The sequence below is a fragment of the Pieris rapae genome, chromosome 4 (assembly GCF_905147795.1).
Source record: "Pieris rapae chromosome 4, ilPieRapa1.1, whole genome shotgun sequence".
Lineage (NCBI taxonomy): Eukaryota > Metazoa > Arthropoda > Insecta > Lepidoptera > Pieridae > Pieris > Pieris rapae.
This window is the reverse complement of record NC_059512.1, coordinates 10,226,328-10,239,286: the sequence shown is the minus strand read 5'-3', so window position 1 is coordinate 10,239,286 and position 12,959 is coordinate 10,226,328. Positions and strand designations below refer to the sequence as shown.

The 12,959-nt window shown below is 35.6% G+C and overlaps 2 protein-coding genes across 3 annotated transcripts in view; one reads left to right on the top strand and one right to left on the bottom strand.

The window, feature by feature from the left end:
• LOC110995412 (pre-mRNA-splicing factor ATP-dependent RNA helicase PRP16) overlaps positions 1 to 12,959 on the top strand; it is a 61,659-nt gene that overhangs the window by 3,074 nt on the left and 45,626 nt on the right. The window contains exons 7-11 of the mRNA XM_022262576.2: positions 13 to 142; positions 4,403 to 4,492; positions 5,023 to 5,160; positions 5,654 to 5,806; positions 6,358 to 6,551. Coding sequence (XP_022118268.2) covers positions 13 to 142; positions 4,403 to 4,492; positions 5,023 to 5,160; positions 5,654 to 5,806; positions 6,358 to 6,551 — 705 coding nt within the window. The remainder of the gene's footprint in view (positions 1 to 12; positions 143 to 4,402; positions 4,493 to 5,022; positions 5,161 to 5,653; positions 5,807 to 6,357; positions 6,552 to 12,959) is intronic.
• LOC110995413 lies at positions 7,562 to 11,928 on the bottom strand. Of its 2 annotated transcripts, XM_022262578.2 has the most exons (5): positions 11,400 to 11,927; positions 10,868 to 11,043; positions 10,302 to 10,409; positions 9,719 to 9,811; positions 7,562 to 8,302 (listed from the first exon to the last, which is right to left on the bottom strand). In XM_022262578.2, exons 1-4 carry the CDS (start codon positions 11,734 to 11,736, stop codon positions 9,767 to 9,769), a joined length of 666 nt encoding a protein of 221 aa, XP_022118270.1. In that variant the 5' UTR covers positions 11,737 to 11,927; the 3' UTR covers positions 7,562 to 8,302; positions 9,719 to 9,766. The 2 variants fall into 2 exon arrangements, with proteins under 2 accessions (XP_022118270.1, XP_022118269.1); XM_022262577.2 differs by lacking the exon at positions 9,719 to 9,811 and having other exon boundaries at positions 11,400 to 11,928.

Genomic DNA, 12,959 nt, shown 5'->3' with positions numbered 1-12,959 from the left:
ATACTATTTCAGGTGAAAGATCCAACATCTGATATGGCGATTAACGCGAGGAAAGGTTCTGCTCTAGTAAAAGCCTTTAGAGAACAAAAGGAAAGACGAAAAGCTCAGAAGAAACATTGGAAATTGGAAGGAACTAAAATAGGTAATAAACAGTATATTTAAATAAAACAGATTTAACCCATTAAATTACTTTTATAACAGTTTTTAATATTAATAATAATAATAATATATTTATTTATTTTCTCACAAAAACAAAAACATATAAAAACATATACAATAATTGTCATTCTTATTTGGATCACTGCTATTGCTGATGTGAGACTGATGCCTGCTAAAGGTTGTGCACCTGAGTTACAGGTCATCAGGCCTCCACTTCTTCGAATCGACAAAATGATTATATGTAAAGAATAGACAATTATATTAATTATAAGGAAACCACATGGTGTATGCGTGTGTGTTTGTGTATGTGTGTGTGTTTGTGTATGTGTGTGTTTGTGTATGTGTGTGTTTGTGTATGTGTGTCTGTGTATGTGTGTGTTCTGAATAATTGACGTAAAAATATTGCACAATTATACTCCAAATAATTATTAACTAAAATTTACATAAAATTTTTGTCAAACTTTATGCTCAACTATTTAGTTATGATAAGCATTTTCTCGGTAACCTCATAGTTTAATAATAATAATAATAATAATAATAATAATTTATTTATTGCACGAATATGGTATAAAATGTCAAGGTGGTACAATTGTCAGTCGTTCGCATATTCTGCCACACACAGTGGCGCGCAAATTTATCTTAGTTTAGATTTTACATTATTAGTCAGATTCATATCAATTAAGTCAATTATTATACATAATTAAATTTATATAAATTACCATGTCTCACACAAATAATCGTTTATTGAGTAGTACGTTTTTTCTAAAAGTAATGCACTAAGTCGCTTTTTAAAGATTCTTGTCGGAAGATCTTTAAGTTCTTTCGGTAATCTATTGTAAATTTTAATTGCCATACAGAAGGCGTTTTTCCGAAATAATTCTAAATTTATTTTTGGCACAGCCAATTTCTCCCCATGTCTACTACTTACTACATTCGATTTAAAAATATGTATATTTCTGTGTACGAACAGGGACATTTCTAATATATAAATACATGGAAGAGATAACACTTTGAGTCTCTTAAATAGAGGCACGCAACTATCGATGCAATTTGCTCCACAAATTGCTCTAATACATTTTTTTTGGGCCTTAAATACCCTATTCACTTCGACTGAATTTCCCCAAATTATAATTCCATATCTTATTATAGATGCAATATATGCATGATAAGCAGCTAATACCGCAGCATGGTTAACAGTTTCCCTTAGTCGTTTTAACACAAAAACAAAACGGTCTATTTTGTTCTGTAATTTTTCAATATGTGATTTCCAATTACAAAATTTATCTATCGTTATACCTAAAAATACACACTCGTTCATTATGTCCAGTTTATTGTGTTTATATTGTACGTCTATTAGTGTTTTAGAGTTATATGTCTGAAAATGAATTATGTTAGTTTTGGTCATGTTTATTTGTAGGTTATTTGAATTCATCCAGTTGATGGCGTCGTCTAGAGATTTAATTAAGTTGTTTTTTAAATCTTGGTCGTTTTTGCCTTTTATTATAAGTGTAGTGTCATCAGCAAATAGTATACAGTTCTGGTGTATAGCATCTGGGAGGTCATTTATGTATGTTAGAAAAAGTAGTGGGGCCAAAATACTGCCCTGAGGTGTTCCGTACTCATTTTTCTTATAGTTGGATCTATAGGTTTTTTGTTTTAGTTTACAAATCTTTGTTATTTCCACATATTGCATTCTATTTTCAAGGTAACTTTTCACCCAGTTATAGGCATTACCTCTTATTCCGTAGCATTCTAATTTTTTTAAAAGTCTTTCATGGCATACAAAGTCAAAAGCCTTTGTCATGTCTAAAAAGATGCAACCTACAAGCATTTTATGATTTAAGCATTCAGTAATTTGTTTAACTAGGGTAAAGCACGCAAGGGTAGTGGAACGATTTTTCCTGAAGCCAAATTGTTCTTTTTTTAGAATATCGTATGATAAAAAGAAATTCTCTATTTTATTATACATGACTTTTTCGAAAATTTTAGATAATATGGGAATTAAAGTTATTGGTCTATAATTAGTCATTTGTGTTTTTGCTCCTTTTTTATGTAATGGTTTGATAATTGATATTTTTAGTTTTTCAGGAAAGATCCCTTCTACTATCGATAGATTAATTATGTATGTCAGTGGATCAAGTAGGTATAATGCGCATGATTTAATTGTTTTGGTATCTAAATTATCGTATCCTGTAGATTTTGTATTTTTCAACGATGTAATAATTTTTAGTATATCCGTGTTATTTATGGGGGAAATAAAAATACTTTTATGGTTTAGAGGGATTTTAGCTTCTGGCAAATTGTTTGTTTTATTTTTAGTAGGCAGTGAGGTAAAATAGTCATTAAAAAAGTTGCATATTTCATGCGGTGATTCATATGTTTTGTTATCGATATTAATTGCTTCTATTAAGTCTAATAGCCACAGTGTAACCGTCTTCTTGCACTCATTTTTTGTTAGGGGATATATGGAGAGAGAAGTGTTTACCTTGTTATATAAGTAATCACCCAAAAAACAGAAGAATTTTTGAGCAAAGCTTGTGCGAAAGGGTTTTGTATGGCACAGTGCATTTTTTCTACGCTTATTATCATTGAGGTGTGGGTCATATTTGAGAAGTGAGTGTTTGCGTAGTATTGTGGCAAGAATGAAGATTTGACGAACAGTGAGAACCTTCCAATGTTTGTAAGTCTCTGCCGTGGGATACATGAACGGAAGGAAAGCGCTTACCTTGAGAATAGCTCTTTGAGCTCTTTCTACCTTCAGAAGTTGTGTTTTTGCGGAGCCACCCCATGAAGATATACAATAGCCCAGAATGGATTGACATAGTGATAAGTAGACGGTTTTTATTAATGTGTGATTAGCAATGTGCCTCAAAATTTTGAATATATAAATCAATTTTCTAATTCTACCGGTCAATAGATCAATATGAGCTTGAAAATTCAGGTTGCTATCTAGCATGACACCTAAGTATTTCAAGGTACTTGTGGAGGTAAGTTTTGGACATCCGCATTGCACTTTGGTTAAACATGATCCAGCATGTGACACAAGTTCAAGATTAGAAGGGATTTTACGCTTCGTAATTTCGAAGGTTATGAATTTGGTTTTATCAGAGTTAAGGGCCAGGGAACTTCTAAATAGCCAATCAGAAACTAAATTCAAACCTATCTGAGCATGTTGAAAGGCCTCAGACCAATCCTGACCATGGAACAACAAGGCGGCGTCATCAGCAAAGGCTACAATTTTTCCATTTCTAAGGTCCATCCCACACAGTTCATTTATATAAATAAGGAACAGTGTGGGTCCCAGGACGCTGCCCTGCGGCACACCGAAGGTCACAGGTAGCTCAGTACTAGACCAATCCCCCACCCTCACAATTTGCGTACGTCCAGAGAGGTAACTCGCGAAAAGTTTGTGAGTTATGCCCCTAACGCCCAATCTCTCCATTCTGTGCAGTAACACTTCAACAGAAACGGTGTCAAACGCTTTGCTCAAGTCCATGAAGATACCGATAACTTTTTCCCTCCTATCCATATTTCTAACTACAAAATCAGTCAAGCTATGCACTGCGTCATCAGTGGACCTACCCGAACGAAAACCATATTGGGAGTCAGAGATTATATTATATTTCTCGAGAAAATGAACCAATCTCCTGTTAATCAGACGTTCCAAGATTTTCGACATGATGGGAAGTAAGGAGATAGGCCTGTAGTTGTCTACAAGGCTTTTGTCACCACCCTTGCAGATAGGCGTTATGCGGGATTTCTTGTAAATGTCTGGAAACACTCCTGTTTCCATGGAGAGGTTGCAAATGTAAGTGATGGGTGGGACCAAAACTTCGATGTGCTGTTTGAGAAGTCGACTAGGTATCAAGTCATTACCAACAGCACATGTGTCTCTCAGACCCATCACCAAACTCTTAACTTCAGCATTGTCAGTGGGCATGAGGACAAGAGAATTTATTGACGGGGCGGGAGAATTGAGAGCTAAAGAGATATTTGCAGTATATCGCTGGATTAAAAAAATACAAGAACACAAAATTTAGTTATAGACCTTTTGACACTATTAGATCAGTATTTCCCAACCTTTTTTGTGACATGCCCCACTTTAGCCAACCTAGTTCTTTTACCTATGTAACATTATGTATGTTTTTATATATTAAATAATTTTCTTGCAGTTTGTAAAATCACAATGCTCTGGTCAATCTGACATTGTCAATATGATCAAATGTTTTATATATAATTTCAGGTAACATAATGGGTATTCAGAAGGAACAAGAAGAAATTGAAGATGGGCCCACGAAGGAGGCTTATAAGTACGCCGAACATTTGGACAAGGGTGAGAAATTAAATCACTTACCTTCTCGATTTTTTTTAATATACATACATTCTAGAACTATCCTGTCATAATATATATCTAGCAGATCCTTCAGACGTTGTCGGGTACACGTGTATTCGATACAAACGTCGAATACACAAAAATTTCATGAAAATCTGCCAAGTCGTTTAGGAGTTTAATTGCGATCACATGCACAGAAGATTTATATATACCAGCTGTTTATTTGCTGCAAATATAAATATCCTAGTTACCGGCTGCAGCGCCATCTGCCGGGCTGATTTGTGAATCTAAACCATCCAGGTCCAAACGCATATAAAAAATCATCCAAATCGGTCCAGCCTTTTAAGAGGAGTTCAGTGACAAACACGTACAGTAAAATTTATATAAAAAAATATTAATTTAAATAACTATAATTATAGAATTACTTTATGGTATGATTAACACTTAACTTAAATTAATGTAAGTATAACACTGCTTTTGTTATGGTAATGTATATTTAAAAATAAATAAATTATTTTCTTTATTTTCAGAGGGTCAACAACCAGAGTCGAAGTCAGATTTTGTGAAAAAGAAAACGATATCAGAGCAAAGACGGTTTTTGCCCGTCTTTGCCGTTAGAGAAGAATTAATGCAGGTCATAAGAGAGAATAATGTAATTATCATTGTTGGTAAGTAATAATGTTCAACATTAGGTTAAGAAGCATCTTTTTGGGATATTTGTTACCAATACCATTTACGTCAAACAAATATAAATATCGGTTTTTTTTTAGAAACGCCTTTTACATGTCAGTGTCATTGTCGAACATATTAAATTTTGATTGAGACCATAAATTAAAAATGGCTGATGTAACTGATGTAGGAAACATAATATGTTTGGGATGCTATTTTATTTAATTTTTTTTTGAAAAAACTTCATTGATGGTATATTTTGAGGTTGATTCTGAAATAAAATAAATACAAAAAACCAATACACTCTCAACATAAATAATTGTCGTGACACCACAATGTTTAATGCGGAATAGAGAGACGAAACGAAAATGATTGGCTTGCTATCAGAGGGAGAGAGAGAGAAACATGCGCGTGTTTTTCTCTCTCTCTCGCGCACGGCTTTCAACTATAGCGGAATGTTTACTAAACTTTTCGTCTTATTTGTGAATCCAGGTGAAACGGGAAGTGGTAAAACCACGCAGTTGACCCAATACCTCCACGAGGAAGGGTTCAGTAAGATGGGCATGATCGGGTGTACGCAGCCGCGTCGTGTCGCCGCCATGTCCGTCGCCAAGAGGGTCGCTGATGAAATGGGCACGAGGCTCGGTAAGGTCCATGTATTTTTTAAGGAAACTCCTCAAACTCAAAATATCTTTATATACTTTAGGTATACAAGCAGACTTATGAACGTCAAAAAAATTAAATTGTAAATTTCCATTTACTACAGTTATGAGTTTCTATATATTAAAAGTTGTGTATGATCTATTTAGTTTTCCAAGTGTATGTTTGACACAATAAATATAAAAAATAGATCTTACTAGGGAATAATCCAAATTTCATAAAAATCTGTTTAGCGTTTTCACTTCGTTACATTTATAGAAAAACAATAAATAAAAATTATAAGGGATGCAACACGCGGCCTTATCGCTAACAAGCGATCTCTTTAAGGCAACCCTAGTAAGGGAAAAACTAATGAAATAAATATGATGAATATAGTGCATGACTAAATATATAATCTAAAATGAATCTAAGATTCATGAAGTTAGTAGGATAGTTAAGAAATATTTATGTAAAAGAGTATGAAAAAATTTTAGGCACCCCTATCATATATGTATTTCCCATATTAATTAATAATTAACTCATTAAACCTTCAATAGGTGAGGAAGTAGGCTACGCCATTCGTTTCGAAGACTGTACTTCGCCCAACACGGTCATAAAGTATATGACAGATGGTATTTTACTACGCGAGGGCTTACGGGAACCGGATTTGGACAACTACTGTGCGGTCATTATGGACGAGGCCCACGAGAGGTCGCTGTCCACTGATATGCTGTTTGGATTGCTACGGGAGGTGAGTGATTGATAATATTTTTTCTAATATCCTAAATATATTATAACCAATTTTCTTAAAACACGTCGTTACTTTTCGATTCGTTTTTAGTTCGTGTTCAGACCTCCAATCACTATGGGTATGATTATGTCTCCATTTTTGACCTACGGGGGAGGCAGACAGTAGAATAGCTCTTAGTTTTTTAATGTTACCCTAATTTCTACTATATTCTTCTTAGCACTCATACTCATAATATTTATATATAACTTATACATGACTATTGAGTTTAATATAGATATATCAGTTGTTTTTAGAAACGATGTAACATTCTTAAAAAATAGTTTTTAAAATAATCTGTAATAGCGCCATCTAGAGCGGCAATGCGCAAAAACCCACATTGCTGTAAATATATATTTTACCACTAGATGGCAGTGATTAGATAAATTGTACTTGCATTTCTGGTACCTGAAATGATTAATGCTATTATATATTGTTTTATCCTTATCTTGCTTTTAAGATTAGAAATATTACCTCCGTTTTAATATCGTCGAATGCTATGATTGTTTTGTCCTTATCGCTCTCGTGTCACCTTGCAAATGTATTAATGTGACTACTCCAACAATACTTTTGAATAAGACGTAAGGTATTTGTGACTCACATTAATGAACCGGATATTTTAATTGACAGTTACTTTGTCTTATGTCTCGCGTGGATTTCACTACGCGAGGATAATTGATGATTTTATCAATACTCGAATATAATAATAATTGTACAGAAACTTATTAATGTTTTGTAGGAATTCTTGGATTTCGTTTTCAAGCGTAGACAATGTGTTGGTAATATGTAAGACGTAATCACCAGATACAGGCCATTTATCGAACGAGACTATAATCTATGTAAATCTAAAAAGCATTATATACAATTTAAACATAGATTAAAATGTCTTCATGACCTTTGTTGTATACCTGTTCAAATTGTGATGAGTCATAATAAACATATCATAACAGAGAAGGTTATACAAATAAAAACACTATGTTTAACTATTTTATTTATAAAATGCTTCAATATAAATAGCTCATCAAACAAACGAGTACAAAACTCAATAACAGCCATTCTCATACTTTATTATGTAGAAATACTTAACAATACTCATACCGAATACTTGACTGTAAGCGACTTCGCATATTGAAGAAAAATCTTGAATGTTACAGATTTTTAAGCTGTAAGCCGCTTTTCTCGGATAGTCTATAATCATTTCCACAGATAAACCACAGTCTTTAACATGATAATATAATGTTTAAATCCTACTAACATTTCAAGTATCTTAGATCTACAATATCATAATCGTTAAGTCTACATGCCTAACGTGCCGTGGACACGACTAATTTCAGGAATGTTTCGCTGTTAAAATTGGGTGTACTCCGCACCCATTTTGTTATAATACTTGAGCAAAATAATACAAATTAAATTTAGATCTGAATAAACTGATACATTTGGACCTCATTCAGGCAACATTACGCGAGAGATTCCGTTGAAGTTGTACTTATGTTGCAACCCTCGAACCGTCAATTGTCATGTTTGAATATAGAACGTTAAATTTAAACAAAGTCTATTTCCCCGGCTGTGGGTTGCCAGAAGCAAGCGTAACAAGTGCCGGCATTGCCGGCCTGCGACAATCAGACTGATTTTGCTTTTGGACGCGCGCTGTTCTGGCTGACTAGCATCACGCCCATATTCATGCCGATGTTACCCCATTTCAGTGACTCGCTTATCTGTAACAAAAGAAAGGTAAACCTTATATATTAACGTCAACTTTTAATTTGTATAGTGGTAGATAGCACAGATTAAAAATTCTATGTAACATTATAGTTTTACTGCTGGTACTCCACTTCACTCCAAAAAGTTCTCGCCTTAAGAGTTTTTTCAATCTAATATAAGGTCTTCTTTCTGGTACCTAGCCCTTTCAAAGACCATGCTCTGCCTTCTTCCCGTGAATTTTATACAGGTACATTAAACAATTTTACAGTTAAAAATTGTTCTGTCTATTATAAGCGCCATTTTAAACGATTGAAACGATATTAAATAATCAATTGCCAGTTTTGAATCACCAACTCACCCAATTAACCTAAATTATTTGAATTAATAGACTTTTGTCGTTGATGTCACGGCTGAGCACTTTAATGACATTTCAAATTAGTGTTGCTAGTTGAACTTTATATACCTACATCGCTTATCGGGTCTAGTCTATGGTAATTATTAAGAAGTTTAAGTTTGCATTAATTTTTCATATAATTATTTATTTTTATCTGCGTACATTGCTGCGTTTAAATATAATGTTTTGTAATTGATAATTTGAATGAATTTCAGTACATAAAAGCTTTCAAATCCAACTACAAAATTTAAGCAAGTAATGAAACAGCTTTTATTTATAATATATAATGCCAATAACTGCTAGCCTTCCACTGCGAGCGAAACGGGCCCATTACGGACTCCGCTATATGACTGACACGATGATTTTCATGCATGTGCTTCCACCAAAGTGGAATCTTTTAATATGAAAATCATCGTTTCGTGTATAGCGGAGTCCGTAATGGGCCCGTTTCGCTTGCAGTGGAAGGCTAGCATTAGACATCCTATAGATGGTAACAGCTATTAAGCTTGTCTAAATAAAGCCACGAACTAAAACTAGGTACTTCTGTATACGGATACATTTTTCTATATTTGTAAACCACCCGAGCGTATACTTTTTATTCTATAATTGTCTTAAAGTGAAAACACTTTTTTGTTTGAATCATCTTAAGATAGAAAAGCAAAAAACAGCTATATAGGAACATGCGTAAAAATATGTCTTAAAATTATATAAAATTTTCATACAAATAATTCAAGGCTAAATATCATACAAAAAAAATTTTCCAGTCACATATTCACGTTCTGATTGAAATCAGATGAAAACGTCCTCAAATATTGCGTCTTTTGACGATTATCGTTTCAATACGAATGCCAACTCCTATGCAGTTAAGTAGTGTAAACGATTCTTACTGCCAATTTGTAATACCAATAAAACACTCCTTTCAAGTAAACACACACATCTGCTAAAATGATTAAAGAAGAAATTGCAACACAAGATAGAACATAATATGGGCACATTGAATTCCGGTAAATTGAATTTTGATAAGAAAATCCCTCACCGATAAAATGTCGCCAGCTGTTTGTCCAAAGCCCCTCAACGATTACCATCAAAATATGATAATCATAGGTGTTTTCGACGTGGTTAAGCTGATCTGTAACAGAATTACTACTTTGTGCGATCTTTTATATTCACCCCAATATCCCATGCACGATCGCCAATGCGCCAGTCTTCAATGTTACCGATGAAAAGCAGTCTAAGAAACAAGCTTCAGTCAGCAAATAAATGGATGAGTTTGATATGAGAGACCTTTGAAACTGTCTTTACAAATTGCATAATACCTAATCAGTATTTAATCAAAACAAATGTATGTAAACAACAATTATATTTGTAAAATAAATCTATTACTATCCGCCTAATTTGAAGCGAATAGATTTTCTTTATGAGGAGCTGGTGAGTTTGTAATTCCATGATTTATTGGAATTGGTATAAGAAAATTGTAACGACAGCTTATATGAACGACATTCATGCAATTAAAATTAAAAACTTCTCGAACAATACAGAAAGCAAAATAGAATATGACGATTGTTTCAATTGTACACATTATTGCGCGTAACTGAAACAGTATTCAAATTTGTATTTACCTGTCGCATTCGAGCCTCTTGCGGCGTTTCTCCATATCGGCACCAGTGGACGAAATGCAGTGTGTTATGCCAATTCCTCTCGAACCGCGATTTGGTAGCCATGTCAAGCTGCAATCAGTAGAAGCTCCTTAGTAGCTTGTCCACTGTTTTCCAAATAGAAAGCCCGTTGAGGCTATCTGAAATGAGAGGGTTTCCAATTCTGACGTCTGTCCTAGACAGGAAGAATCTCGAAGTAAGAGGAACCTTTGAACGGTTGACAATTCGAATAGGGACTGGTATGTCGATAAAGAAGCTAATAAACGCAAAATTTGTTGAGCATCTGTTGTGAAATTGGTACACGATTTGCATTTATATTGAGGTCACACCTAAAACCATGCTACACGCATCTTCAGTATTTGTTTATAATAGCTACATTATGTAATTTGTAGTAATTTTATCTACGTAGTTAAGTTGTCAATCAACGCGATTTCTAAACACATAATCGTGCTTTAATATCTCGATTTCCTGAATGACCAATGACCGATTTGGGGGGGGGATAGAATTGGAAACGACCGCTGGGTAATTACCTTGGCCCTTATGTCCTTCTCACTGTTCGGGGTCTCCTGCTTGTCATCAACGTTGTTGATTCTTATCACGGAGTCCTTCTTCCAGAAGTTACTCAGGGTAGTTTTGATAATACGTTTCCTCACGCCCTTCTGTTGGACGGTGTACACCTCTATCTGTTCCGGGTTCTTTGTTTTTTCTATTAACAAAAATATTATACTTAACTTTGAAATGTAAAATGACATGACTTCAAATACAAGGCCGATTGCGATTATGCTAATTAAGTGCAGTACAAAACAAGTTATAAATAAACCAGTTAAGGTACTACGGTTTTCTAAAGTAAAACCCCATCGCAAACTGGTATCACCGGATATAAATAAACAATTCATGCCTTGATCTCATTAGTGGGCGATCACATTGACGCGTACTACAATTATTTACAAACGTCTGTGGACTGCATTATCGGCGTACGGTCTCTACAATACGATGCCAAGTCCTACATAACGTCACGATGTTGTCTGTCTTAATAATTCAAGGTATTTGCAGCTCACGTACCTTTACCCTTCTTCCACATGGCGATGGCGTACATATGATAGTCAGCGGAGACCACAGAATCTGGCGGCAGAGGGTCTTCCGCTCGCACTTCCAACACGAATCCGGACTCGAGGACCGCACACAATATGTTCTGCTCGTCATGTTTGAACCACTTGGTTTCCCTTAGCTTATGGATGGCAACGGACGAACCAAACTTCTGTTTCTTCGGTGCGAATAACGCTTGAGCCTGACTTCCGAAACGAGATAGCAGCCCCTTGACAGTGGGCGGCGGGGCTAAGCTCTTTTCGGGTGGCTTGATTTGCTGGAAACTCCGGCAGGTGACGAACCTGGCTTCCATTGAACCCACTCTTAGGAATGCGAGAAGATTTCACACCGCTGTTTAGACTTAGTAGTCTGGCCGCGCTCAGTTTACTCTCACTTATGAGAAATGTATACGACACTTTCACAATTCGATCCGCGTGGTATCGTAAACACACGAGAACAGAACAATACGGCTGCGTTCTATCGAAAGACGCGGCGCGCGTGTCACGATACGTTATATACGACAGAGGGGGGAGAGAGGCGCCGCGGAGGGCGAGGGAGCCCCTCCGGCGAGCCGCGGCCTCGTTAGGGCTGCTCGCAGGTCGATGAACGTTAAATGTCGATAAAACTTGTATTAGTGCGTCGTTGCAGAATCGATGTGATTGGATTTCAATTGTTCAACAAGTTGAACTTTTAACCTTGTGTTTGATTTACATTTTTTTCTGAAACAGAATTCTTCTTAAATCGCGTCAAATTCTACTCTGTTCTGTTCTTTGATTGACAGCTAATATCCGGTTTCTGGGTCATCGGGCTGCATTAAATAATAGTGTATATTTATCCTATAATTAATCACTCGCGTACATTAGAAAATATGCGAAGTAATTGAATGTTAATTTCTATGAAACGAATTCATGCACTGTAACTGTTGAATAGAGAGCTTACGTCTGTACTCTCGGGGCGTATTTTTTTATTTAGGTAATCGCTTATAAAAAACTAAGACTGAGTGAGCAAAATAGTTCATGCATTTTGGAGGTTATCGAACCTAAAATCACAACTGTATTGCGAAACGATTGCTCCTATTCATCGATACATATTCGCACCACTGCAATGCACTAGGTGACCTCAGCAGTCAGCTTTACCCTCCCCGCGGTTGCCCCCCGCGGCCCCGCATTCCGGCGCCGGGCGCACCGGCACAAAAACCGTAACTTATAATTAATCTTACAAGTTACGTGACCACTATTGATGTTTTTTCCAATGACATTAGTATCGTAGCAGAATATCAAAATGTTTGCACAGTGAAAGTTGTATGGGTTTGGTCCAGAAATAGAAACGTGATATATCCTTCTATATTATGATCTTTATCCCTTTAAAGTCCTTCCTTTCTGGCATAGTGGGATTATGCTGCGATGAAAAGAGACAGACGACAGGCTCTTTGTAGTGTAATACGTCTTAAGCTTTGAAGTTTGAATGAGTCTTCACACTACGCAGCGTTACTAACTACGTGGCGAACTGTTCGGTTCGTCTGCAACTTTGTCTACA